Source organism: Eublepharis macularius, chromosome 5 (genome assembly GCF_028583425.1).
Source record: "Eublepharis macularius isolate TG4126 chromosome 5, MPM_Emac_v1.0, whole genome shotgun sequence".
NCBI classification, from domain to species: domain Eukaryota; kingdom Metazoa; phylum Chordata; class Lepidosauria; order Squamata; family Eublepharidae; genus Eublepharis; species Eublepharis macularius.
The window spans coordinates 103,165,944-103,191,951 of NC_072794.1; the positions used below are offsets into that span (position 1 = coordinate 103,165,944).

At 44.1% G+C, this 26,008-nt stretch overlaps 1 protein-coding gene across 2 annotated transcripts; it reads right to left on the reverse strand.

Annotated features, from left to right (window-relative positions):
* Positions 1-1,466: 1,466 nt before the first annotated feature.
* Positions 1,467-23,350, reverse strand: ATXN7L2 (ataxin 7 like 2). Of its 2 annotated transcripts, XM_054980847.1 has the most exons (11): positions 23,212-23,350; positions 18,765-18,833; positions 16,198-16,302; positions 14,316-14,520; positions 12,592-12,884; positions 11,293-11,375; positions 9,326-9,570; positions 8,841-9,033; positions 8,121-8,242; positions 2,893-3,766; positions 1,467-1,551 (listed from the first exon to the last, which is right to left on the reverse strand). In XM_054980847.1, the coding sequence occupies exons 1-11, from the start codon at positions 23,348-23,350 to the stop codon at positions 1,537-1,539; spliced, it is 2,343 nt and encodes a 780-aa protein (XP_054836822.1). In that variant the 3' UTR covers positions 1,467-1,536. The 2 variants fall into 2 exon arrangements, with proteins under 2 accessions (XP_054836822.1, XP_054836823.1); XM_054980848.1 differs by lacking the exons at positions 1,467-1,551; positions 16,198-16,302; positions 23,212-23,350 and having other exon boundaries at positions 2,301-3,766; positions 18,765-18,829.
* Between the last annotated feature and the right edge of the window lie 2,658 nt (positions 23,351-26,008).

Here is a 26,008-nt window from a genome sequence, read left to right on the forward strand (position 1 = left end):
ACTCCATACACTTCCAATTTTGCATTGGCACGCAGAGAACACAGCAGAGAAGCTATTAGGTAGCTACTAAGTGTTGTTAACAATGCAGCTTACTAAGCCTCCCCCAGGCAAAAAAAACAGGCACACAAGGACATATCCACAATCCAGCAAATCAAATACAGCTACCAGGATACTTCGTAATTGATGTCCATGTGATTAATATTTCTGCCTCTCTATTTCTATAAAAATTGGGATGCTGACAGGCCGGGTAGGAAGAACAAAGACAAGGGATTGTTTCAGAACAATTCTGTAGAATATGCATAGGCAGTTGACTTCTTGTCCTCTCAAATACTCTGTTCAGTTTCTTTAGAGTGGTGATGAAAGAGGTTATGCCATTCACACTCCACATACATAGCAGAAGGGGATAGTCTTCTCACCGAGACAGCCATTCAGTGTACATATAACCAACCTAGCCATGCCCAGTAGTGTAACTTACTATGCACACACCTTTTTCTATGGCAAGTTGGGTATGCACACTCAAAAAGTGCTGCCGTGGATTAAACTGCTACAGTGGTTATACCCCTAGCATGAACCTTCTCTTTCCTGGTCACTGCTCCTTCAAGCTTAGAGGAGGAAAAGCCTTTTAAAACTAGGTAAGACACTGAACAACACACATGCTGCCACCATAGTACAGCCTCTGTATTTAAAGACAGGGCAGCAGTAAGGAGGCTGTATGCAGAATGCTCACTTTATTGACTTAATTGAAAAGACTTCTAGCTGTCAGTCTGAACAGAATCAAAGCTACCATTACAGCTTCTGCTGCAACGAGATATTTAACAACTATGGAGCCTGCACTAATGGCTTTGTTTTTCTCTCTTTTAACTTTAAGCACAAGAAACAGTTAAAGGCTAACAGAGAAAAAAAGACTCACTGCACAGAGTCATAATGTTGGTAGAGTGATATGAAAAGCAGCGCAACTGACAAGTGTCATCCTAAGCAGTTACCCCAGTCTAAGCCCATTGATTTCAATGGGCTTAGATTGGAGTAATTCTGCTTAGGCTTGCACGGCCAGTGAAGTAGAAAGTGGGCAGCCGCTTCTGTGGAACTGTTACAGAGCTGTGCTTATTGATGGCCCTGGGCAGAGGCACAGATACCTGGATGCCGTCCCACAAAGTCTGTCCAAGTCTGCCCCCCCCCTTCACTGCTCCTTTGTTTTCTTTCTAAAAAAATAAAATACCAGAAAATACTTTCTTAAAAACCCTTATTATCCTAGTGTCACTGTTTACTGTGGCTATTTTATCTGCATCCAGCTTCTTATGCTGTGGCTTGATTACATTTGTATCTACAGGCCTTCCTTGTATTGGGATTCTCTTTATCCCCACCCCCACCACCAAATTAAGCAGAAAAAAAAATAGGAGCCTTGAGGTATTTTAGAGGAATTTTTTTTTCTTTAGAAAAATACTATAAAGTTATAAAAAGCAGGAGGCTTTGAATCTGGTCCAGGTGCTCAGAGTATGCAGACTGGTAGCTCCTTCTGCAGAACGCAGGCACTTGCTGTTAATGCGCTTTTGACTGTAAGGAGAAAATAAAAGTGTCAGTGTGGAGGCTGACAGCTGATGCAATTCTATTCACACAGTAAATGTTTATTCCAGTTCATGCTGCAACCAGCAGCCTCTTTCAAATGACAAAAGAATACACAACCAAGTTTGCAACTTACTAGAAAAGAAAATTGGTGTGGAACTGCCTTGAGTGTTTCTGGAGAGGCAGTGTATAAATCTCATACAAACAAAACAACCATGAAATGCCTTTGTAAATGATCACATGGTACCATGCAGGCAAGGATCTGCAAGCACAAATTAGATGCCCAGTTCCTAATAAAGATGTTTGAAAGTTGCATATTCTCCAATGGACAGAGATTCTGTCCTATAAGAAGTGTATAATTCTCAACTGCCCTTCCTTAGGAACTGCAAAAGGGTCCCTTCTTAAACTACCATGCAGCTGCAGAAAAACTGGAAAGTTGGAATTGTATGGAGGCACTAATGACCCTTCTAGCCCAATCACCACTCAGTTCCTCTGATTTCATTACAAGCCCAAAGAAGGATCAAACTTTCAAGAATGACTAGCACAATCACAAATGGCCTCTTAGTCACTATGGGATCAGTGAGTGTATAAATAGCAGTGTTATCATCTTTGGTGGACACAGTTCTTACTTCCTTAGAGATACTAAACTGCTGATCCAAGCAAATCAGCAAGGGCAACTTCTATTTAGTAAAATTCCCTAAAATGTCTTTCTTGTGTAATCATAAGGTAACAATCCTGAAATTAATCCTTGATTATACAAGGTTTATACCCCAGACACCTCCTCTCCAATCTGAATTGGCAGCTTCAACTATAACAATAGTGAGAAGGAACAGGAGAAGGAATAAAGAACAAGGGAGTGGCCATCATACCCTGGTTGTGAACTTCCCAGAAGCATCTACAATTATTACAGGGTCTTTTCAAAATGTATCTATTTTAACAGCTTAACATTGGTTCATGGGAAAAAAACAAACCCAGCCAATTCAAGCTTGAGTTGACTGGCAGCACTAGTAAAAGAGATGCAAGTTCTGGAAATTGTGGTCAAGAGCTTGGCATGGTGTTCCCTTTTTGCTACACTGTTCTACAATCCTGCTGTGATAGTGCAGTTGAGATACAACTGGCACACTTGAACACTTTTTACTAAACAGCAGTTCAGTTTTGTCTCTTGATATTGCTTGAAACTCCTCATATAGACTCTACCCAAACTGAAATGTCTGTGAAACATTTTCTGAAAAGTCCTGGTCATAAAGTTCTCAGCCTTAGCTCAGCTTGTGTCAGCAGGACTCCCTGGAAGTGGGAAGAAAGGGGGGAGCCACAGGCTCAGGATACACCTACCTTCATTGTGTTCTGCTTCTCCTCAAAGCCCAGGGAAACAACTGGCTTCTTCCTTCTGATAGAGCCACTCAAGTCAGATGAGGAAGGGGAAGGCAAGGGAGAAGGGGCGTGCTTGGCCTTCACTGGCCTACAGTAGGTGGCTGTATTCTTGCGTCGCTTGGCCTCCTCATCTGAGATGCAGTTGGCCTGCAATGCTTTGGGGGCATTCAGTGAGGAGCCCCGGTTCTCCAGCTGTGAAGCTTTGACTGGTACATGGCTGGGAGCCCTGCAGTCTAGATGGCCTACCCTTTTGATCCTGGCACCTGCAGAGACTGTTCCATTGAGGGGGAGAGGGGAGGAAGCAATCACAGATGGCTTGGCTTTTGCAGAGGGATGGGACGCTGGGCAGCCAGCAGCCTTGCTTTTGCCCAGATCCAGAAAACAGGTCTGTTTGTACGGTGGACTAGCAGGGGCACTGGGAGACTGCTTGCGCTTCCGGGCCACAGCCTCTGGCTCTATGCTGCCAGCCAGCTCCTTGGTTTTGGAGGACTTACTGGCCTTGGTCAAAGGCAACTTGCTGAAGGATGGTGAAGGGGTGTTGGCTGGGAGTGGGGAGGTAATGGACTGACTCCCGCCCATGCAGTCTGACTGGCTGCAGGCGGCTGCAACATGGGGTGACCCCACTGCATAGTTCATACTGTGGTGAGTGCGGCTCTCCCTGGATGCCACTGTCGCTGAAGGTGTACAGGACACAGAGGTCCTGCCAGGGAGGCTGTGGGGAAGGCTGCAAACCAGAGAGGAACTGTTGTTCTGGTAATTGCTGGATGTAGAGAAGCCCAGAAGCACAGGTGATGGCGTGGAGAGCAGCTGGTGATCAGCAGCTGGAGGGATCCTTCTGGTTAGGTCAAGAAAAAAAAAGTCAAGAAAAAAGAGAACTCTTTAAATTAAAAAAAAATCACTTGTCAATTTCCTGTGCCCCCAATTCTGATGCTAGCCAAGCCCCATGAACCCCTCTTGAATTTTCAGACTGGCAGTCTGCATCAGACTACAATAAGCAATCCTCTTCTGTCAAATTCCGGAAGCCTAGCATCAACTGTTTTATATTACTATGAGCATAATACCTTGGTGTTTTCCACAAGGGGATGAGCTAATACAGTGCAGCAGCAACAGGGCTTCCACGTGGCAGGTTCCTCCACGTTTTCTGTGTTCCAGTCCTCTATAGTAGCTCCCCCTCCCCCCGTCCCCGCATGCCACCGGGGGAGGGCTTTTTAAATTCACAATTTACACAGCATTTTAACAATCTGTCTACCAGATTGTCTGAATTCCCAGCGTCCTTTTCAAAAGTAATTCTATTGCTCCTTTCATTATAGAAAGGAGCCTTTCTCTTTATATCTCCACAACAAAATAAGCTAGAGTTAATTTTTTTTAATGAAAGCTGTGAATTCACAGAAAATGATACACTAATCATTATAATGTTGTATAACTCTAACAATATGCCAGTTGCTGGGGTTTTTTTAGCCATCAAGTGGTGAGGGGAGAGGATGGCCACCATGGGAGATTAGACCAGAGAAAGTGGTGCCTATATGGGTAGGTTTTGGAAATTCCAGATTTTCCCAACTATATGGGTGCCACCCAGGTTTTGCTGCAATAGTTTCCAAAATGTCACAGAGAAGGAGGTTTGGGAAAGACTGCAGAATAAACAAGGAAAACTGAGAAAGTACATGGAAGCACCACAGTGTTTTGGGAAGCATGAAAAAACCCTCATACCCTATAACATCCATGTCAGGGCAAACAACCTGTTTGTAAGTGATGCTACAAAAGCTATTTGAATAAAATTCACATCTGTTTCACAATTTTCATTTGTCCGCTTCCTTGAAAGAAGCTCAACACAATTTTTTTTCAGTGGTATATTACTCCACAAGGCAACAGTCTTTTTAAAAAAGTTAAAAGCTGTGCTGACCATGTAGATTATTTTTTCAGATAAGACAGCTAGAATCTCATAGTGGAGGTTATTTTTCCATAAATAAGCCAGAAATTACTATTTCAGCCTGTTACTTTGATCCTGAACATTTGAGGATGAACAACATAAGCTTATGAACCTACAAGTACAGGAATATGATCTGGTATAGCTACTGCAACCAATGCTGGAAAGATAGATCTAATCTATCACTTAAGTAAAAGTGAATTAAAGTTTTGAAAATGCTGAAATGAACAGTCTGAGTGGTTTGTTTAGTCCATGAACCTTAGTTGGAAAATCATTATAAATTGGAACAAGCATCACAAACAGGAAGATTTGTGGGAGAGGGATTATATTAGCTTTACTGCAATAAAAACAGTCCCCCAAAGCCTTTGTGATGATGAATACGTGCAAATACACAGACACCCGACACCCGTCCTCTCTATCAGACCAAGAGTGTTCTTTTCTCTTTTGCTCAGTTGGACAGTCTTGTCCATAATGCACCACCAAACTCTATATTCCAGCACCACCTATTGGAGAATTAGGGATTGCAGACAGAAGGGATTACAAAGTCAGTTGAAGGAATAAAATATTTCTGTTGCCAAAGGGTTGTTGTTGTTGTTTTGTGTGTGTGTGTGTGTGTGTGTGTGTGTGTGTGTGTGTGTGTTTGTTTGTTTGTTTTTCCCCAAAATAAGGGATGCTTCTTAATGATCATGATATTTTAAAATCTCATTTAAAGTATTGCATATATTAGACAAGTGGTATCCAACTTAAGAACAACAGTAAAATAAGGGATACACAATCAAGTATATTAAAGGGAACTTAATACAGTGTTTTCTCCCTTGTATGTTTTGAAAATTGCACACTTCCCATTTCTTTCTTGTAATGGTTTGTTCCAGCCAGCCTTTTAAAAACCTATGAACACAAGTATGTCTCCCTGTAGCAAGGCTATTTTTCATACCCCAAAACTGTTTTGAGAACAGAGAATATTAGCAATTAAATGGATTTGTGGAAATATCACATGAAGGATAGACGGTGCTTCGCTGACCACCAGGATTGTTAAGCAAAGAGATGTTTAGAAGGTTTGTACTGCTGCTCCCTTTACATCTATAATTTCTAAAGACTGTAAATCCTGCATTTTTCATATTTATTCAGAACAAGTCCTGCCGATGAATCAAAACAGCACAGACCACACAAAAGCAGCCCTTTAATCTAAATCTTGGATTAGGCCCTCTGAATCAGAGCATTTAAGAGGATATGATTTGCTCACACTCACTGCTGTCCTTGGGGTTTATCCTGTTAAAACTTATGGGAGAAGGCCTAAGCAGGTCTACTCAGAAGGAAGTCCCATGTTAAGGGACTAAAACTTAATGTTATCAACATAGTTTAGGCCTCAAAAATGTATATGAGATTGAGCGTTATTTTGAATACAAAGAAAAGAGGGTTAAGATAATTAGCATAACACTAATTCTGACTAGATCTTGTATTTATTTTATGTTCTGTGCAGAAACATGACACACAAATACAAGTTATTACCCCTGTTCCAAAACACTTTCATTTCTAAAGTGAAAGAGAAACTTTGCTTTCTTTAAAAAAATCGGTACTCACAGCTTTACATCCATTTTCAAAGAAAAATAATTTATCTCATGCTTCTTTAAAGTATCTTATAGTCAAATATCACTGGGTCTTCGTAACAGAAACTAAACCAGTGTTGATTTAGAAGTTAATATACACACAACACGGCTTTCTTCCTTCATTAGGGCAAATTGACACCTACCAATGAAAAGAAACTGTGACTTCAAGAGAAACAGGCTACTATCACTAAGTAGGAAAAATACTGCCTAAACCACTAGAGCAGGAGACAGAACAAGAGCCCCAGAAAGTAGGAAGCAGCTCAGGGAATCGAACAGGATACCCAGGGCTGGGACTTAGTACATAGAATTGCACACCTCACTGTTACTGTCTCAAGCTGCCACTGAAGAAATCAGCAGGCTTCAAGATTCCATCCTTTTAAAATCTCTCTTCATATTCTCCAGTTTGGCAAGGCACATAGAAACTTCAAACACTGAGAAGCATGTGGCAAAATGTAGGGTCTATATGTATTTGACAAAATGAAAGGAATTCTGCATTTCTGAAGATTTAGAGCTACAAATAAAAAGAACAGCTTTCCTAAATAAACAAGACAAAGCCACATATCTCTGAAAATACTCGAGTCAAAAGTAAAGCAGAAGTACCAAACTGATTTTGATTTTTTTAAAAGCTGTATTTTATGGAAAATACACTAAATATGTTTAACTGTAACTTCAAATAATGGGGATGCATTTTTGTTTGGCTGATTTATATCATATCTAGGAGAATATAAATTAATGGTTTCATTAAAGCTTAGTGATTTTCATTACGTCTACCCGGATGGAAAGACTCTGAGAAATTCTCCTGGACTTGGGACTTGTGCACACATTCTGTCTTTGTGGCATTTCTCCCAGAGTGGCTGCCATCTGTTTCCACATCACGCTACTGGTTGGTTGCCCTTGACAGTCTCATTTCTCCTGCCACTGCTCAGAGGCAGACTTGCAGCCACTGACAGATTAGTATGGCTGAGCAGAAATGGGGGAATGAGGGGATGGAAAGACAACATTTAGTAAACATTTTTTGCGAACTACACACCACTTTTGGTGAGAAGGGAAGGCAAAACTATTTCCAATGTGCCTGCCCTCCTCTCAACATCCATCCAGAGAGGGCAATACTCTAGCCTGAAATTGGCTTTATGCCGTTGTCACATAGCCAAGTCTGATTGGCTTCACATCAGCAATATGATGATCCCTGATGGCTGGGATCACACTGCCAGCAAGAAGATGATAATGTTCGGAAGAAGAAAAACAGCTAAAACAAGTGTGGTAAAAAAAGAGATAGGTACAGGGAGACACAGGAGGTCCAGGGAACATTTCCAGGTTCCCTTTGAGATGTACGTCCAGTGAAGCAGTTACTTCCTGGTGCAAACAGGTTTGCACAACCCCAGAGTGCTTCTGATGTTAGTTTCCTTCCCTCCAGGCAAATGCAAACCATAGCACACAGTAGAAGCAGCTGCTATGATGTTGCAGTGGGTTTCAACAGGCATTTGTGACTTCACAGGTTTATGATTCTGGAACAACTTCTTTTGCACAAAGATATTCCTAGTGCATAGGTCTGTGTGCATGCACACATCCATACAACCATGTTAACTGTGCACAAGTGCATTACCACACTCCCAGGTTAAATCAGAGAATGTGTTCTGTTTTCCTCTAAAGTAACTTACTTCCACATGTGAGAGCTGAGATGCCTTTCCAGCATGGTACTGAGTGCTGAGCAGAATCGATCCAGTCGTCGGCTAAACACATAACACCCAGGGCTCACTAATCTGCTTCCAAAAGTGCAGAACTGTGGGGGGAAGGAGAGAGGAAGGAAAAAAAACCCAGTAAGTGCATCACATTCATCCAAACAGCATGTCCTGCAACCGGATAGGGGCAGAGATAAGATGTTTTTGTTACTGTGGAAGTAGTTCATTCTGTACACTTCAAACACAAAAAGATGAGGCACGACTCATACCACAGTAGTAAGAAAAGCACATGCTTTGCATGCATAAGGTCCAAGGTGCACACATGAATCAGTCCATCAAGGTCAGAAATGTCTACTCAGACTGGCAGCAGCTCTCCAGGGTCTTAGATCTTTCACATCACCTACTGCATGGTTCTTTTAACTAGAGATGGCAGGGATTGACCCTGGGACCTTCCACATGTAAAGTGGAGGCTCTTCCACTGAGCCAATCCATGACACAGCCTGCTAAAGGATTTCAAAGCTGCTGCTATTCACAGTAGACAATCCTAGGCCAGCTGGTCCAATGGTCTGATTCAGCATACAACTGTTATTTATGTTCAAGTGTCCAGCATTTGTCTTGCAACATCTGAGACAAGGATTCTCAAGGATGTGGTGGCACAAGTTAACAACAGGCCAGCACTTGCCTCCACCTGCCACTTACTGCTTGGGGACGTGGTGCCTGTGTTGCATAATGGCAATCCAGCTTGCGAACATCCTCTGCTGTATCATCCTCGCTCTCCTCACTTGAAATCCGACTGGTGCCTTTGGGTGCTGGGAAAGGGTAGAGCCCGTGGTCAGCTTCACCTGAAGTGGTGGGCAGGTCATCAAGGTCACTTTCAGAGGATACCCTAGACCTAAGAGCAGAGCAACAGATGGAAGAAGTGACTTCTCCAAGGATAAAAAGTCTTGAATTGTAATAGAGATATGGTTGGCTCTCTTAGTAGGAAATATACACTATACTGAGTATCTTTGGGAGGAATCAGCTTCAGCAAATTTATGAGATAAACTCTGCCATTTTTTTGACACATTTTTCACAGCTGTAGTGGAACAGACTCTTCTAGACAGGCTTAATTCAAACTGTGCAAACAACTCTGCAGAGACAACTTTCTCTCCTCCTTTTACCTGGAATAACCTCTGTTTTTATACCTGGAAAGTGCACAGTGTGAGTGAGGTTGCTTCACTCGGCAAGGAGAAGAGTTAGGCAGGACCAGCGATGTCTGTGATGATGAGGAGAAGTCTTGGGAGAGTCTTTCAGAAGTTGCTTCCTTCCTGACTGGGCTCTTATCTTTGGGGGACTCCCCTTTCCTGGCACTGGCCTTCAGCTCAGCCACCAAGACGTCAAAATCCTTGGCACGTCCTTGCACCTCGCGCCGTTGATGCACAGAATGGATCTGGAGCACAGGCAGGCAAGAACGGTTAGACTCGTTGGCTGAAAAGCATCCTCCACAAATTTTTAAAACACAAATTAATGTATACCTGATGGTGTCACAAAACCGACCACTTCAGTTTCAAGCCTTCTTTGTAAGAGCGCAAACTCTGATGTGTGATTTTTGCACAGGGTTGTTTTTAAGTAAAGAATCCCTCACATGTAAACACAGTGCAGTTCTAACTAGAGTTGTGCCATTCTAAGTTCACTGGCTTCACGGGACTTAGAACTGCATGAGGTAACAGCACCAACTTTAACCAGTGAATATGTGAACCCTAGTAGTTGATTTACAAGGAAGTGCCCAATAGACAATTCATTTTATTTATCTGCCAGACAGTAACTGCTGATGCCAATAATAAACTGCCCCACCCTGCATAAAACTAACATATTAAATGACAGAGAAAAATTGGCTGTCACTTAAGCTGCAGCTAAAGTATTATGTGTTGTTTTCTGATTCCTAGATCATCCCCCCAAAAGCTTGTGGCCTAAACCAATGAGCTACCAACCATCTATTATTCATTTGTCTTTTGCCATCCTGAATGTCAGGAACGGAGACACCCAGTTCCTACAGTCCATTTATCAGTGAGATGCACTGTTGCCTGTAAAAGAGAAAGCTAACTAAAGCCACTGCCTGAGATGTGCTTGAGGTTTTCCATCATTAACCGCCACGAAAGGATGCTTCGCCTCCTCTCTCAAAGCAGCAAGGGGCACAATCCCCCTGGAAGTCCTTCTGTACAAGCTCCATTGAAATGAGTGGCAGCTGTACAAGAGCCCAGCGCTGCTCTTGTGCAGCTCCTATTTCTTTTAATGGGGCTTGCAGAAACAAACTTTCCAGTGGATAAAGCCCTGGGCGACAGCTTGAGTTGCCACCATTACGAAAGACACCACTGGATGGGGAAAAGCTGTCTACTGGATTCAATCCAGCTTGTAGGTGCCTGTAATATGCTTTGGACTGGGTCTTGTTAGACTCCCGGACAGAACAGCAATGTAGAAGCTACAGCTCAGAGGCAGAGGCTCTGCTTGGCATGCAAAAGGTCCTGGGTTCAGTGCCCAGCATTTCCAGTTGAAAAAGGATCAAGTAGGGGTAAGTGATATGCAAGACTTCTAGCTAAGAACCTGGAGAGCCTTTGTCAGTCTGAGGAGGCGATACTGACCTTGATGGACTCAGTATAAGGCAGCTCCAGGTGTGTTCTGGAGCCACACATCTCACATCCTTTGCACTTCTTTCCCTAGAATTCGCTAGCTGCTGCAAGCATCTTGCAAAGCAGCTGGAACCATCAGTTGTAATTTACACAGCATGGACTTACAGAGTGTGATGTGCTTTGTTGCTGCAGTTGTGCTGCAAAGTCTTTTCCTTCCCTGTTCTGTACTGCTGAGGCCCTTGGACTTCTACCAGGCAAGACTGTCCAATTTGGTTTCCTAGCCCTGCTCCTATTTCTTTAATTGCAACTCCAGATACTTAGCTGGTGAAGCTTTTTGTACCATGGAGAAAGGTGGGTAATCAAAGTTTTATCACTTACATTTCTGTGTGCCAAGCTGCTGTTAAAAGCAGAGAAGTGGGACTGGTTTAAAAGCGGAGGGCAGTGCTTTAATGCCAGGCCTATGGAAACGAGCAAGGAGCTTTTCTTTGTTTTGCCTCACTCTTCCCAGGTTTCCACAGGAAGGAGGTTCATATGCATCACCATACCTTGCAGGTCAATAACCGTGTGCAAATCTTCTTGGTTTCAGGGTTCATTACTCCACACTGCCTGTTTAGGTCACATTCTTTCCCTGCGGGAAGAAGAGAAAACCAGAATTCAGTACACATGCCACATGAAGGCAGCCCTTCCTCAACAACTGTACATTTCAATAAAAGCCTATTCTTGCTATCGCAACAACAGAGCAGGTCACAGTCACACCTATGCAAATGAACTGACTAAATTTATTTTCCCACTTTATGTTTAGACAATGGGGCAGCCTACATAGAATTTAGACTTTGCAGGCTGCTACCCAGGCCTTGGTGCCACTTTTCTTTTGCTGATCTAGAGCTGCAAGTACTGAACAGGAAGAAGGGAGAGCTTGAATAAATACCACCTTCATGTCACCAGCTGTGCTTCCTCTGAATTCTCTTTCTCCTTGAAGCTGAGACTCTCAAGCCAAGCCTGCTCCCTGTATTCCCTTTAACCATCCCCTCCCGCTAATGCACAAAACCAGTCTTCCCCACTCCCTCTCTGTCTGGTGCACAAACCTGATAAAATGTCTACTTGCATGATGGCGGGCCTTGAGACGCTGTCTTGCAGGACAATTTCCAACTCCTGACTGATTTGCCCACTTCCCCTTTATCAAGAGCGCCAGTGAGAAAGCTGGTGAAAAATCTGGAAAGTGACTACCCAAACTGGCAGCTTTGCTTTCCTCCCAGGCCCTCTCCTCCTATATAAATTACCAAGTGGCTCAGGATTCTCACCCACAGGGGACATCAATTCTAAATTTGCCCAAGGGCAATCAGTCAAGAGCACCTCACAGGCTACTGCCTAAGAGTCATACCAGCATTTAGCTTGTACTTCATACAGGAATCTGGGGAGTAAACCCTCCCTTCTCTCAACTGAAGCCTTACTCTAGGAAGTGGAGTACCTGGCAGGGCACTGCTTGACCCCCTCCCCCTTCGACAAATCCAAAGATTACTATGACTTGGATGCTTCCATTTGCACCCCTCTTTGTCCATGAGGGAGGCAGTCCTCCTCCGCACAGCATTTTCTCTGGAGCTAGGTGCTTTTTGACTCACTGAAAGATGCTGGTCTTGCATGAACAGAAGCTCCCAGAACTAGAAGACCTCCTCTACCACTGAAAAGAATGCAGCAATACAGGCAACAAATCAGAATTCTTCCTAATAGTGTCAAAAGCTGGAGAGGCACCATTATGAAAGAGAAACAAGCAACCAGCTCCTGTTGTCTTGCTTGCATCCTTCACTGCCTCCAGCCACAGAGGCATGAAGGAACAGAAGACTCACGTGGCATCTTCTTCAGAGACTTCACATGTTCCTTCTCTCCCAAGGTTGAAGGATTCTCCAATTTCCTGCTCAAGCCATCTGTGGGCACAATGGAGTTGCCACCTGCCTTGGCTGGCACTACAGATTCTTTTGGTGATGCCGCTAGGGAAGATTTGCCCACAGCCTCTTTTGAGCTGGCAGAAGACTGTCTGGAGATAGCAGGGTCAGAGGGTCTTGGGGTGGCCTTGATTCCATCCCCATCAGGCTTTGGAAGGCTAGAGATCTTCTCTAGGTTCACAACAGGCACAAACAAGCTGGGGAGAAAGAGGGAAAAGAGAAGACCTAAAAATCAGAAATTCTGTAAGAAACTATGGTCTCCCACTCCAACTGTTAAGATTGATACTCTTGCATCTACATACTAGTGGATACTGTTTCATCCAAAAACCAGGAGGCCTCAGAATGGATGACCGCACAGCCTGGGTTCCAGCAGAAACACTCCCTGGACTAACGTGGTGATCAGAGCTGACCAGTTCCCCACTAGTAACAACGTCTGTAGGAACACCAGAGAAAGCTCCAAAACTCTGACCTCAGCCAGCACACTGACAGAAATGACCCGGGAAGAATGAGCAGGAAGAACAAGTAGATGCAGCTCCCATAAGTGACACAAGTAGAAGGCGCAAATGGCTATAAACCCACAATTCTTCCCTGGACCAACAACAAATTCCCAGTCCAGCTTCAGCCACCAAGAGTAGGCTGTGTCTGTTCCAGCAGCAGTATTAGCATTAGTATAATTAGTGGTTTCAAGAGAGCTGGACTGACCTCTCTTGCAGCATTTAAACCAGGTTCAGCCCCAAGGTAGTGGCCACCTGTCTTAATAGTACTCTACAAATAGGTTACAGTTACCTCAATTACAGGATCTCGGCACTAGCGCTTTCATCTTAATTAAAATATCTCATCTAGCTTCTCTCTATGGTTTGAAGGGTCAAACAGAGAAACATTACACAAAGGCCAGGCCTTTTCTACAGTGGCACCCAAGCTCTTGAACTCCCTCCCTAGAGAAAGAAACTGGACTTACAAGCTTTTAGGGAGCAAGCAAAGATGTTTTTATTCCCCTAGACCCTTTAGAGTCCTCCTTCACTGTTAAGTTTTTATTAGTTGCTTTGATTGTTCTGTTTTTATTCCATGGTTTTATAATAGTGTTTTCTTTGTTTTATGGTTAACTGTTTCAAAATTTTATGAGCTTCCTGTATTGGATGTGGTTTTGAATGCTTTTGATTCATGCCTTCTCTTCTTGCTGCTGTTTTTATCCTTTTATCCTGTTGTTTTAGATAAACAGATAAAATCACCAAGGTCACAAAATAGAGAAATTAACTGCATTACATCAAAACATCTTAAAATTGTTCAAAAACAGTAATCTCACAGTAACTGGACCCACTTAGACAATAGCAAACAGGGCCATGGAAAAAATATAACCACTATGTTATAAATTATTTCAAAGCAAGTTTACAAGTAGGCTGGGTACAATCTAGGGGTTAGAAGTTATATTTCTGTATGGAAGCCACAGAGCAAAGTACAAACTTGTACGGTTGTTTGAAATACAGGCAGTCCCCCATCACAAGAAACAGCAGATACATTCTCCATACACCCTAAGCAGTCAGCAGAAAGTGAGAGTCTTTCCACACAACTGTGTGGGCTAACCTCAGCTCGATTCAGGGAGAATCCTTGCCAAACTCCATCCCTCTTACCAGAGGTTGTCCTTCGGCCTCTTGTCTGGCCTCTCAGGTGGGTGCTGGGCTTGACTGAAGGAGCTCTGGGATTTCTCCCGCCAGGATTTGGCAGATCCATGACCTCCACTAATAAGAGTTCGCCCATTGATTGTGTGGCATTTCTGCAAATTGGACGAGGCCTGCACCCGGGTATAGAGCTTGCTGAGAGGTCCATGTCGTCTCTCTGTGTGGGAATTAAAGATGCTGTTACCAAAAGGGCTACTACAGCCTAACCACTGCAGGGAGTCTATATGACAGCAATAATATTTCAAATGACAGAAAATGTCCTGGAATGCAGAATTAGGTTGTACCACAAGAACCAAGGGTGGTTTTTCTTCTTTGAGCACAATTCTACCTCCAACCCCAGGCATTCTACTTCTATTTATCCTACTACCCCCAAACATTCTGTGACTTTTAATCCTCAATTGGCCATGGACAAAATATTGCAACTACCTATTCCCCCTCAAGTTCTGGTTAGTTTCTACTCTCTCTCCCCAAGGCCAAATTGTGTTTTGGGAACAAAGCATGCCAGAAAAAACCAACCAATGCACACAAAGGCATTCAGAGTTGTGTATGTTACTCTAGTAGATTATGGTCACATTTTAAAATATTTTTGAAAATAGAAATTTTAGTTCTCCCACACTAGGCTTCCTGTGTAAAACTTTGCAGGCCAGTGGATCATACCGTATCAGCCTCACTTCCCCCCTTCCCAGTTTCCATTTAAACCCTACTTGGTCACACCCAAAATAGAACTTTGAATCTTCTAACTCAACAGCACATTCTAAATCGGTTTGCTCTTTGCTGCCGCTACCATCATCAACATTTACACTATTCCGTTCCCCATCTCCCGTCAAAGCATGATTCATAAAACTAAAGCAAAAGTAGAAAAAATTATACACTAGCCTGCCCACCCACCTGGCACCTGTGTGCCAAAAGGCAGCTTCAGCAATGGTTCTAGCAAGCTACTTTCCTAGAAAGAATATGATTTGCCCAAGGCGATTGGCTGAAACTATCCAAGTGTAGTTCTCCTCCCCTCTGCTTGCTTCAGTTCAATATCCCCTTTTGATGGCACAGAAATGGACTTCATTAATCTGGGTGAAGTGGCTACTTTCCCCCAAGAGCACCAGGCCATAGGAAGAAAGTTTGGATGGGTGTAAATTAGTCATAGACGGTTGCTAAAGATACTTTCTATATTAGATTGTTCTAGTTGTATTTCAAGAATGCAGGTAGAGAACCAGCTGGAAAATGGCCAAGCACAGGCATCTTTGTAAGGTCTGACTGGAAAGATAACCATACTGGGGAGGGGCGGGGGAGAGCTATGACCTCTAGCCTAGTGGGATAGCTGGGTCTCTCTAAATTCTCAGGAAAAGTTATTTTGCAGCTCTCTTACCAAGATCCTTCAAACAGAGACTGAACTCAGTGGCACTTTTTACATGCAAAGCATGTGGGTTTATCACTGAGTGATAGCCTCTCAAGAAGCACATTGCTATAGTTCACATGTGTCATAATTCACAAGCTACTTAGACATGACGCTCTGGCCATTTTCTAGCTGCCTCTCGTACATTCACTCCCAAAACAAGAGTAGCAAAACATAATATTGAAGGGAGCCCTAGCACAGCCATGATCTTTTCTTCCCCTTTGTCTCACTGGCTGCTGCCCTCCCAGCAGTTTCCTCACACACACTGAGATGTGATTCAAGCAAAGAAGACCTTCCCCTGATATGCAGGAGAACAACAGAAAAGGGCCTTTCAAACAGGCACCACCCACTGGTAGGTGCCTGAGGCAGTAGCAAGCAGCACTAATCACAGCTCTCCCTGAGAGGCCACAGAAATTCAATTGGCATGTTAGCTGCCTAGCTTACCGCAATGCTTCTGAAAGGCTTGAGGTTTGACCACTTGGCCACAGTGGTTACACACCACCAGGTAGAACTCATCATGAGCAGGGCAATGACCAAAGATAGACATGTCTGAAAGGACAAGAGACGTGAGTGATAAGAGAGCACCCAAGGAGCTGCGTGTCACCTTGTCAGTTCTTCAAGCGAAGAACGCAATTCAATAATACTCATTTATTTTGCCCAAGACTAAAGGAAAAAGGCAAAATCACTGTAATCTCTGAAGGCAGTATAGAGTTTTGTTTTTAAAGACACAGAATGGGACATTTAGCTTAGAAGCACATGTTGCTTTTCTACCAGGATTTTGCAGTCAAATTGCATGTTCTTGGTTTCAGCTTCCCATCTGGAAACTGGGAATGTAATCACCAACCTGCCTGCCTTGCAAAACTGCAACATTAATGGACCACTGGATGCAAAGCATGTTGTTCATTTAAACAATTATCACCCCTCACACTGAGTTGGACCATTGGTCTAGCTCAAAGAGTATTCTCTTCTCAGACAGCTACCCAAGATCCTCCAGCCAGAGATACTAGGGAATGAATCTTGCATCATATTCATGCTTAATGAATATGAACAGAGTACCCAGATCTGAACCAGGAATCACTGGACTGGCAGTCCAGGGTTTTGCTGCTGAGCTACACATTTAAAGACATTTGTAATATTGTTTGTGTTACTACTTATTTTCACAAATGGCCACCCAATTTAGAGAAATGGGGTAATGTAGCCTCCGACATACAGGGCACTAGATCAGGGTGGGACATTTCGGTCAGGACCCAAACAGCCTCATATCTTAAGAAACAAACAAACAAAAATAAACAATTGGTAATCCTTTTGTGACGGGACAGTCACACTCTGTTGTAAGCTCTCTAACTCCGGCAGCAGGCAGCCCCACCTCCTAGCACAGCTGGGATGGCAGAAAAGGAAAACAAAGAGACACAGACAAGCTGGGGAAGCACTAAAAGGCCCAGGGCAGCAGGGCAGGGGAGGAGAGCTGCCAAAGAGAAGGGGGAGACTCCACTCCAGCACAGACTGGCTGAGGGTCTCACTGACTAAGAGGGGGTGCTGATGCAGGGCAGCACGACAGAAGTTCATCTGACAGCTCTGCAATAGCAGCTGTGAGTACAGCAAGAAGGAAAAGAAATGGCATGTTGCTAAGACCTCTGTGTAAGAAGCAGAAGGAGGCCAAGGGAAGAATTTTAGAATGCCCAACTAGATCTAGGAAAAATTCACACCTCCCTCCAGGAAGCCACAGGCTATTCACTTCAGGAAAGGATAACCTTGCAGAAGCCAATCATATTTGTCTTTTAGCACAAGTAGGACTCCCTCGTGTATCTGCGTGCTGACCAAAAATGGGATTTGCCTATGGCCACAAAGATCTCTTTAACCATTAACTTCTGAGACTGGAGAGCAGGGAGCATATGCCCTTATTCGAGTGTGTATCCTGGAGTTGCACACAGTAAATATTTCTGTGAAAAGACTTTGTGACTGCATCTTACTTGCACTCTGGGCATGATCGATCATCTGATATTTGAGGTCAGGAAAGAATTTTCTTCTATGACAGAAAGGTATTAAAATTCTGCTTGGCCCACCTCTGCAGCAAGTAACTAGGATCATTCACATGGATCACCTGATCTGTTGATCTGCAAGTCTGAAGGGATTCTCAGGACAGATGAGTCTTTGGGCAGTATGGAGTAGGAAGCTGATGACCTCATGGATCCTTCCAGCTTCATGATTTCTAACAAAATCATAGAGGCCGAACCTTTCACAATAGGGGGCGGTCTTCAAAGCAACAAAGGCCTGTGAAGGCACCTCGTGCAGCTCTGAGCCATCCTGAATCTCTTGCTAAATCCCATTAATGAAGTCTCTGGTCTGTGGAAAAGGCTGCAGGGAACTACACTAGGCATCAAGACAAGATCCGGACATCAGTAACAGCACTTAGTTCACAAACCTGTTCATTTGTCACAGAATGTTACAATATAATCAAAGCTGAGCTTGGCATTGAACTGACTCCCTAATATACTGGGGGATCCCCCCTCCATTATATCCCAAGATATGGCAGGGCCCATGCCCAGCTGTTAGCTCCTTTAAAGGAACATAACATAATTCCTCAAAAGATGTGGACAGAAGACCAAAGAAAGGACAACACCCACCTCTGCTCCCATCCACTATGTATTACAGAACAGACAGCCACCCTCAGTGTTTGTTCTATGCAGTCCAGCTCTTCCCTCCCAGACTAATTTCAAAGCATGGGGAATACAAAGCTTAATGCTGAAAACTGCTCTAGGACCATCAGGCAGCATCACTATAGACTGGCAAGAGGCACAGACAGCTCCTCATCAGTGGAAGTGAAAAGCCAGTTATGGTCTCAGCTAAGGATTACCTGCTGTGCATGGATTCCCCCTCTTTGTCACTCCAGACTGGTGGATATAAAGCCGCACAACATCCACAAATGCAGATCAGTCAGTCCAAAGCAAGGGTTTCTACCACTTGACCTGCATCTCTCAAAGTGGAGCAAGAGGTGCAGTCTAAGTACTTACCTTCTTTAATGAGAGTCATTGCATCCAGCCTCTTGCTCCCATTCTTATTGTTCTCTTCCAGCTCAGACCCTAGTGGACAAACATCATTCCCATCAGCAACGCTAATAATCCTTGGCAGATTCATCATCCACTAAACCTACTGAGAAACTATGACATCCAGACACATTAAGATTAATCATTTTCCCCCATTACAGCCTGGTCCAAAACATGTTTACTCAAACACATTTCCTACTGAATAAAATGAAATCTACTCCCTAGAAAGGTTGTTTGGGGCTGCAGCCTTAATAAGCTCACAAAATCCTTAAGAAGTCTTAAGCGGCAGGGAAAGCTTCTATCCTGACTGGGTATCAGACATTCCCCAAACTGACCAGGATAGCAGTATGCCCAGAATTGAAAAGATACATCTGCCAGTCATACTAGACAAAATAGCAACACCAAGAAAGAGAAAAAGAAGTAAATCTTTTGATCAGGACAGATGATCCACCTCTTTGAACCCTCCAAAACAATGCACACAGCATATATAAAATCTATTGCTTAATACACATTATTGTGATGAGATTATTATTATTACATTTATGTTCCACCCTGGATTCTGAGAAATTTGGGGTACATGGGGATATATTACATGGGGATTAATTTATTTTTATCTTCACAACAACTCTACCAGGGATGCTACAAGTATTTGTTGGACCTCAAGAAGAAGGTGAATTTGAGGCCATCAGCTCCCTTTCTCTTGTCTCCTATTCTGCAGCTCCTTTCCTCTCAGAGGGGCTCTACAACAGAGAGCAAGTTGTCTCTCTTCCCATACTCCTTTGTGCTCTGTTGGCATATGTGGAGCTAAAATGAGAGCAGAAGAACTGTTGCTCTACTCCCTCGAGTGCCACATCCATCAGGAAGCCAACTCAGAAGTCCCTACAACATCAAGGGGATATCAGAGGCAACCTCTTACACCTGAGGGGAGAGGCGCTTGTCAAAAGTACAGCTTTATTCTGTCATGCTCATTCAGTTGCTATGGCATTGATGGAGTTAAAAAACAATGCAAGAAAAAGATCAGGGCAGAGCTCCTTCAACCAGGAAAGGTGGAACTAACCCGGAAGTCTCTGTGATATTCCAGGGGCCCTTGAGGTGACTCCCTGATTTGCAATGGGAGGGATGCAGGCCAAGTAATGGGGAAGGGGTGGTGGTTCTCAGTTGGGTCATGGTCGTTTGCAGGTGCCTTGAACCTCTGTGAAGAGGGATAGACTGAGAGAAAATGACTGGCCCAGGGTTACCCAGTGAACTTCAGGCATGAACTGGGAATATGTTAGAAAGCCATTTTCATACCTTTATAGAGATGGTTCTTAAAGATGTCAAGAGAATGAGGATCCCTAAGCATCAGCCCTCCTAATATGGCAGAAGATTCTGAGATTTTGCAAACAAACAGTAGTGGACTTGCTGAATCTTAGACTGCACTGCCTGCTGCTTCAGCAGAATCACTCTGCCAATCTGTATCAATCAAGAGGTGTTCGAAAGACAATGACAGGCACATACAGTGCCATCCACAGCCTGCTTTGCAAATCACAAAGATGTGGCCACAGGGCAAAAACATGGCTTTCTCAACTCTTGCTGAGCGTAACCACTTAAAAACTCATATTTTAATTTCAAAGGGTTGTATTCAAATATTCGAGTCCACCAGCGTACTATGTATGCCTGTACACACACACACACACACACACACACAAACACAAACGGGCAGCACAAGGGATAAGGCAGCTCTCTCTGTTTCACCCATCGTCCGTCTCAGCTTTTCTGCTCTGCTAGTTGTCAACACAAAGCTTCTAAAACAGAGGGCCCAAGATGGACTTTACAATAGAACTTGCCAATTCTATTGCAAGTTAAACTAGGGCTACTTGCTGTCTTTTCAGCTCCTGAAACCAAAACCTTGCTTATGCCAAATTTTCCCTCGTGTCATGATCTAAAACTAGTTTGCTCTGCGATCATGTTAATATTTATAAGCTTTTCATTACAGCAGCAACCTTTTCTTATTATACAGTGTGTGTGCACGTTTGCACGCGTGTGTGTAAGCAAACCCTCTCACCTCGGTTTCCACTGACACATTTAATATTGGCTACCAGTTCCCATCTCATGCCACCCTGAGTTTTATGTTTACTGAATGTTATGTCTTTTAATGTGATTTTATCGGATTATATTATGTGATGTTATCTGTTTGGAGCTTGCTTGCGAGGAAAGCAGAGAATAAATTTAATAAAAAATAAATAAGAATAAGGTAGCAATTGCCTAGAATAAGGGAGCTGGTAATGCAATCCCAAAATGCATAGGAGAAATGCAACACAGGATTTTGGGAGCTAATCCTTGCACACCTGTGTCTGTCCCTTAACTTTTTACACTTGGGTACCACCTTGCACCACAAAAGCATTCCCAAGATGCCCACAAATTTCTTATGATGCAGAGCAAAGGCTCCAAAAGAAGGTACACAAGGCATGAAGGGGCTCATTTGTGTGAGCAAATAGCAGGGCTGGTCTCCAGAGTCCTAACTCCCCTGCTTTAACCATGACAAAATACTTGCATCTAATACATTTCACACCACATGGTGCCCTCCCAAAGACAAGATGTACCTGTTACGATACACCAACTGTTCCAGAAACAAAACACAAGGCAGAAATTCAAATAGCTGACTCTCTCTCTCTCTCTCTCTCTCTCTCTCTCTCTCTCTCTGCATTAACACCTATAACAAGCATTAATTTCTCAACAGGCTAAGATGGAAAAAATACCACACCACAAGCAGTCTGCGTTGGTGGAGAGGGGTAAGCTGGAACTAGGTGAGCTTTCCCCAGCCTTAATATCTTTCAGCATTCTCAATCAATAAGCAACCAATAAATAAGACTAGTAATTTAAGCAGCAATAAGAAGCTGTTGGCAAAGGAAAATGTGCAGCCTCCTTCTAAATCCCTGAAAACACAGGAGTCATTATGCAAACTCTGCTGGAGCTGTAAGTAGATCAGGAAACATATGAAGCACTAACTATATCGAGTGCAAAGGAAAGATAATGGAGGGGGAAGGGAGAAGCTCAACAATGCAAAAAACATCACCAGGGACAGCTCCGTGAGTCTCACCGCCCCTTCTGGAGTCTGTTGTCAGGCGCCACTCCAGAAAGTCCAACATTCCATAGAGGTATTCCTGAGCATTTTCAAGGACTGAGAACAATTGCAAGGGGCCAACATTTTCCATCAACTGACCAACTTCACCCACCCCAGGCAAATTAGTAAAAGAGGATACATGGCACAAGAGGACAACACAGAATAGCAGAGGAGGAGAATGGAGATGCTGAATCAAGATGTAAGGAGCTGAGGACAAGCAGCTTCAGAGGAGGCAAAGGGAAATTCTAAGCAATGAGCATGGCCAGATCAACAGTGCAAAAACAGCACAGTACGTAGGGCAGAAAGGAAGGTGCAGGGAACACAGTAAGGCAGATGGATGGGTGGGGACCAGTTTCAGTTGCCTAAGCAAAGATTCTGATGGAAACAGAGCAACTTCCAGAAGAGGAAATCCAACTGAGAAGCACAGATGGGAGAGTGGGTACAGCAAAGTGGGTTACCAGGAATACTTTTAAGGAACTGATTGAGAAAACTGTGGCAGGATTTGAAGATCAAGGCCAGAAGGAAACTGTGGGCTGTTGGATTCACAGGAAAAATTCTGGAATCTAGGAAGAAAACTGTCACCTGGAGAAAGATCATCATCAAGATTTTGAGAGATCCGCAGAATCACAAAAGATCAGGAAGGCCTACAAGTGTCATGGCCATGTCTCAAAAATATTGAATGTTATTAACAATGTTTACAGGAAACTGAAAAGTGGACACATAGATAGCAGACGAAGGAAGAATGCTCTGGTGAAATGAATACAGACAACATGGACTCAAGGATCACATGCGGTCAAAGCGCAAGAGTTAGGAATTCTAGTGAGAATGCTAACAGTAATATAGCTGGCGTATATAAATCACATTTCAGAGCAGACTGCAGCTTCGGGGACTTCAAAGAGCCGGTGAGTATGGCTTAATAGACGATGCTCCTGTTATAATAAGGGATCGTGTAGAGAAAAGAGCTAAAGAGCACCACAGGAACATGCACGGACTCCATCGGAGGCAAAGGCCATAGCTAGACTCAGGCTGATCAGGGCAGGTGTCCCGGTTAGGTCAGGCTCGGAAGAGGCGACCAGCCAGCAGGCTCGGAAGAGCCCAGGGAACGTGATTTGGCAAGAGAAGCCAGGGACCGGAATGCGTCGGCGCTAGGACCCGGCGGCTCCTTTGTTTGGGGCGGCGGGGCGAGGGAGGGGGGGAGAGCGAGGGAAGAGGCTCGACGGCGGAGGCAGCAGAAGCGGCAACGGAGTGTTCCTCGCTTCCCCTCGCTGCCTCCTCTGCCTGAGACTCAACGAGTGCGGCAGGCGCGCTCACCTGTCTCGGCAGCGGGCGGCCCGGCTCTCTCCACCCAGGCACTCCAGCTCTGTCCCGCGAAGTCATCGAGATTCGGCAGCCGCCGCTCCACAGCAGCCATTGCTGCTGCTACCGCCGCCGCGCGTCCACGCACCGCCATCACCGCACGAGAACGCGCAGCCCACCCCGCCGGCAGCAGCCTCTTGCGCAGGCGCGGACTGCTTCGTGCGTCATGGGAAATGTAGTTCTTTGGGTCGGCAGAGCCTTAGCTCCGCGCATGTCAAAGACGAGAGGGGCGCGAGGGTGGCGTGTTCCGGCTTCCTTTTATTCCCCGTTCCGTTTTGTTTAACGCCTACAATATGAGGGAGGAAGATTTTCTTATTGGAACACCTTTCTGTGTCACCACTGTAGATGGTCCTAAGAAGTGCGTTTTTTAGCTGAAGACCCTTGAGATGGGTGGCGGATTGCGACTAGTCCGCATATTATTGTTAGTATTAGCATCAATAATAGTAACTGCATTATATACCACTCGTCTGGACAGATTAGTGCCCCATCCCACTCAGAGCAGTGGACAAAGTCAGTGTTATCAGCTCCACAATACAGCTGGGAAGCTGGGGTTGAGACAGGTGGCTTACCCAAGGCTGAGCTCGTGGCAGTAGGGGACTCGTGGTTTGCAACACAACCACTTAACCACTATGCTCACTTCAAGTTTGGGCCTGAATTGCTAACTTCAAGTTTGTCTCAGAATTGCAGTGGGCTTCTTAACAAAAGATACCAGTTTCCCTGGAGGAATGGCAACTTAAGAAGGCAGTTGATATGGTATATCATAGAAGCTGAGAGAAACAAATCCTAGAGCAACATCACATCCCTGTTATGCACCCTCTGTCCCCAAATTGTGCCCTCAAATATCTAGGAATTTCCCAAGCCAGAGTACACAATACTACCCAAAAGGCTTGGCTATACATAAACTGTACTGGCTAGCATAGTATACTGGCTAGCATGCCAGACTAGGATCTGGGAGACCCAGGTATAGTTCTCTGCTGTGCCATGGATGCTTGATGGGTGACTGGGCAAGTCACATACTCAGCCTAACCTACCTCACGTGAGGAGAAATGGAGAATGATGTAAACTACTTGGAGACCCATTGGGGAGAAAGATGGGGCATAAATGAAGTAAAATAAATAGTACACCCACCTTCTGTAGCCCACTCAGTAATAGGTTTGCCAACTCCATGTTGGGAAATTCCTGGAGATTTGGGGTGTGGAGCCTGGAGAGCAGGGTTTAGGGAGGTAAGGGGCCCCAAAAGGGTATAATGCTATAGAGTCCACCCTGCGAAGCAGTTATTTTCTCCAGAGGAGCTGATCTGTGTCATCTGGAGATCAGTTGTAATTCCGGGAAGACTCCAGCTCCCCGTCCCCCGTTACTGAGGTTGGCAATGCTACTCAGTAATATACAGCCACTTTGCATGCATCTTTATTCTTAAATCTGTTTTTATTGAGGCTTAGGTAAGCATGCATAGGCCTTTTGTCATAGAACTTCAAGTTTTCTCTCCAAGTGGAACAAAGAAAGGAGAAGCATGTTGGTAGCAAGAAAGTTGGAAATGATGGAGGAAGGCCAAAAGATACCGTGGCTTTCCCCCAAGTCCCAACATTTTATCTGTCCTGGTGTAGCTCTGTTACACCGTTAAATCAAAAACAAAAGGACTTTTATGGTAGTTTAAAAACTAACAGATACACAGGGCAATCCTAAACAGAGTTACATCCTTCCAAGTCTGTTGAAGGGTGTAACAGTGGATTACACTGTTATTATGACAAGCATTTTGGATTGTGGCTGCATCCAAACAGGTTTTGTGCTGTTATTATGCTATAGCAACCATTTGCAACTATATTTTCCTGTGTGAACAAGACACTTCAGATGAGCCTGAGTGCCACAGTGGACCAATAGCACAATATCCAACAACATGTGGATGCAGCCTAATAATACTTGGCGTTTATTCAGCACTTCCAGTGTTCAAAGTATATTGAATACTTTGTCTTAGTGAACCAACATAACCTCCATATACAAAGGCAGCTAAGAGGTAATATCTAGAGAGGCCTTGGACTCTATACCATTTGTTGGCCCTCCAGGGTAACTAGTTGTCTGCTATGTGAAATGGGATATTAGACTCAACAGACCAGTGGTCTGATCCAGTGTTCCACCTTAAAGATTAACCCATTTACTGTATCTGACAAAGTATGCTCACATGTAAGATAGTGTCTGCCACAATAAACCTGTTAGGTGTCACAAGATTGTGTTATTTTGGCTGAAGCAGATTAACATGGCTATCTTTCTGGCATCATCTTGTTGCAGTTCTTATAACAGCCCTATAAAGTAGGCCAGTGGAGATGAAGGACTGAGGCAGAGTGGCCTGACATGCTGCCTAATGTCTTGAACAAGGCCTCCTGGCATATAGCTCATTCTTTTAGCCACTAGGCCATACTGGCTCCTGCCGAGCCATTTGCCTTAGATGCCAACATAGTCCATAAAAGTTTGTGGCACAATACATCTGCTAAAGGGAACACAAGACTTCCAGGTAAGTAGAAACATCTCTGGCATGTTATAAATATTAAACCCCCCCTACACACACACACTCATTGCAATGTTTTGCAGCCATTAGTGCTGCACAGTAATTGCTAGTGTTAAAAAAAGTCACCATGTGCAGCACAATGGCATTTAGAGTACAAGACGAGAACCACCTCTTGTGGTTGCAGAGAACCTGCAACTATCTGAGATAAATGCATTTATTTACCCTTGTCCCAAGTACATAGACTAGGAAGTA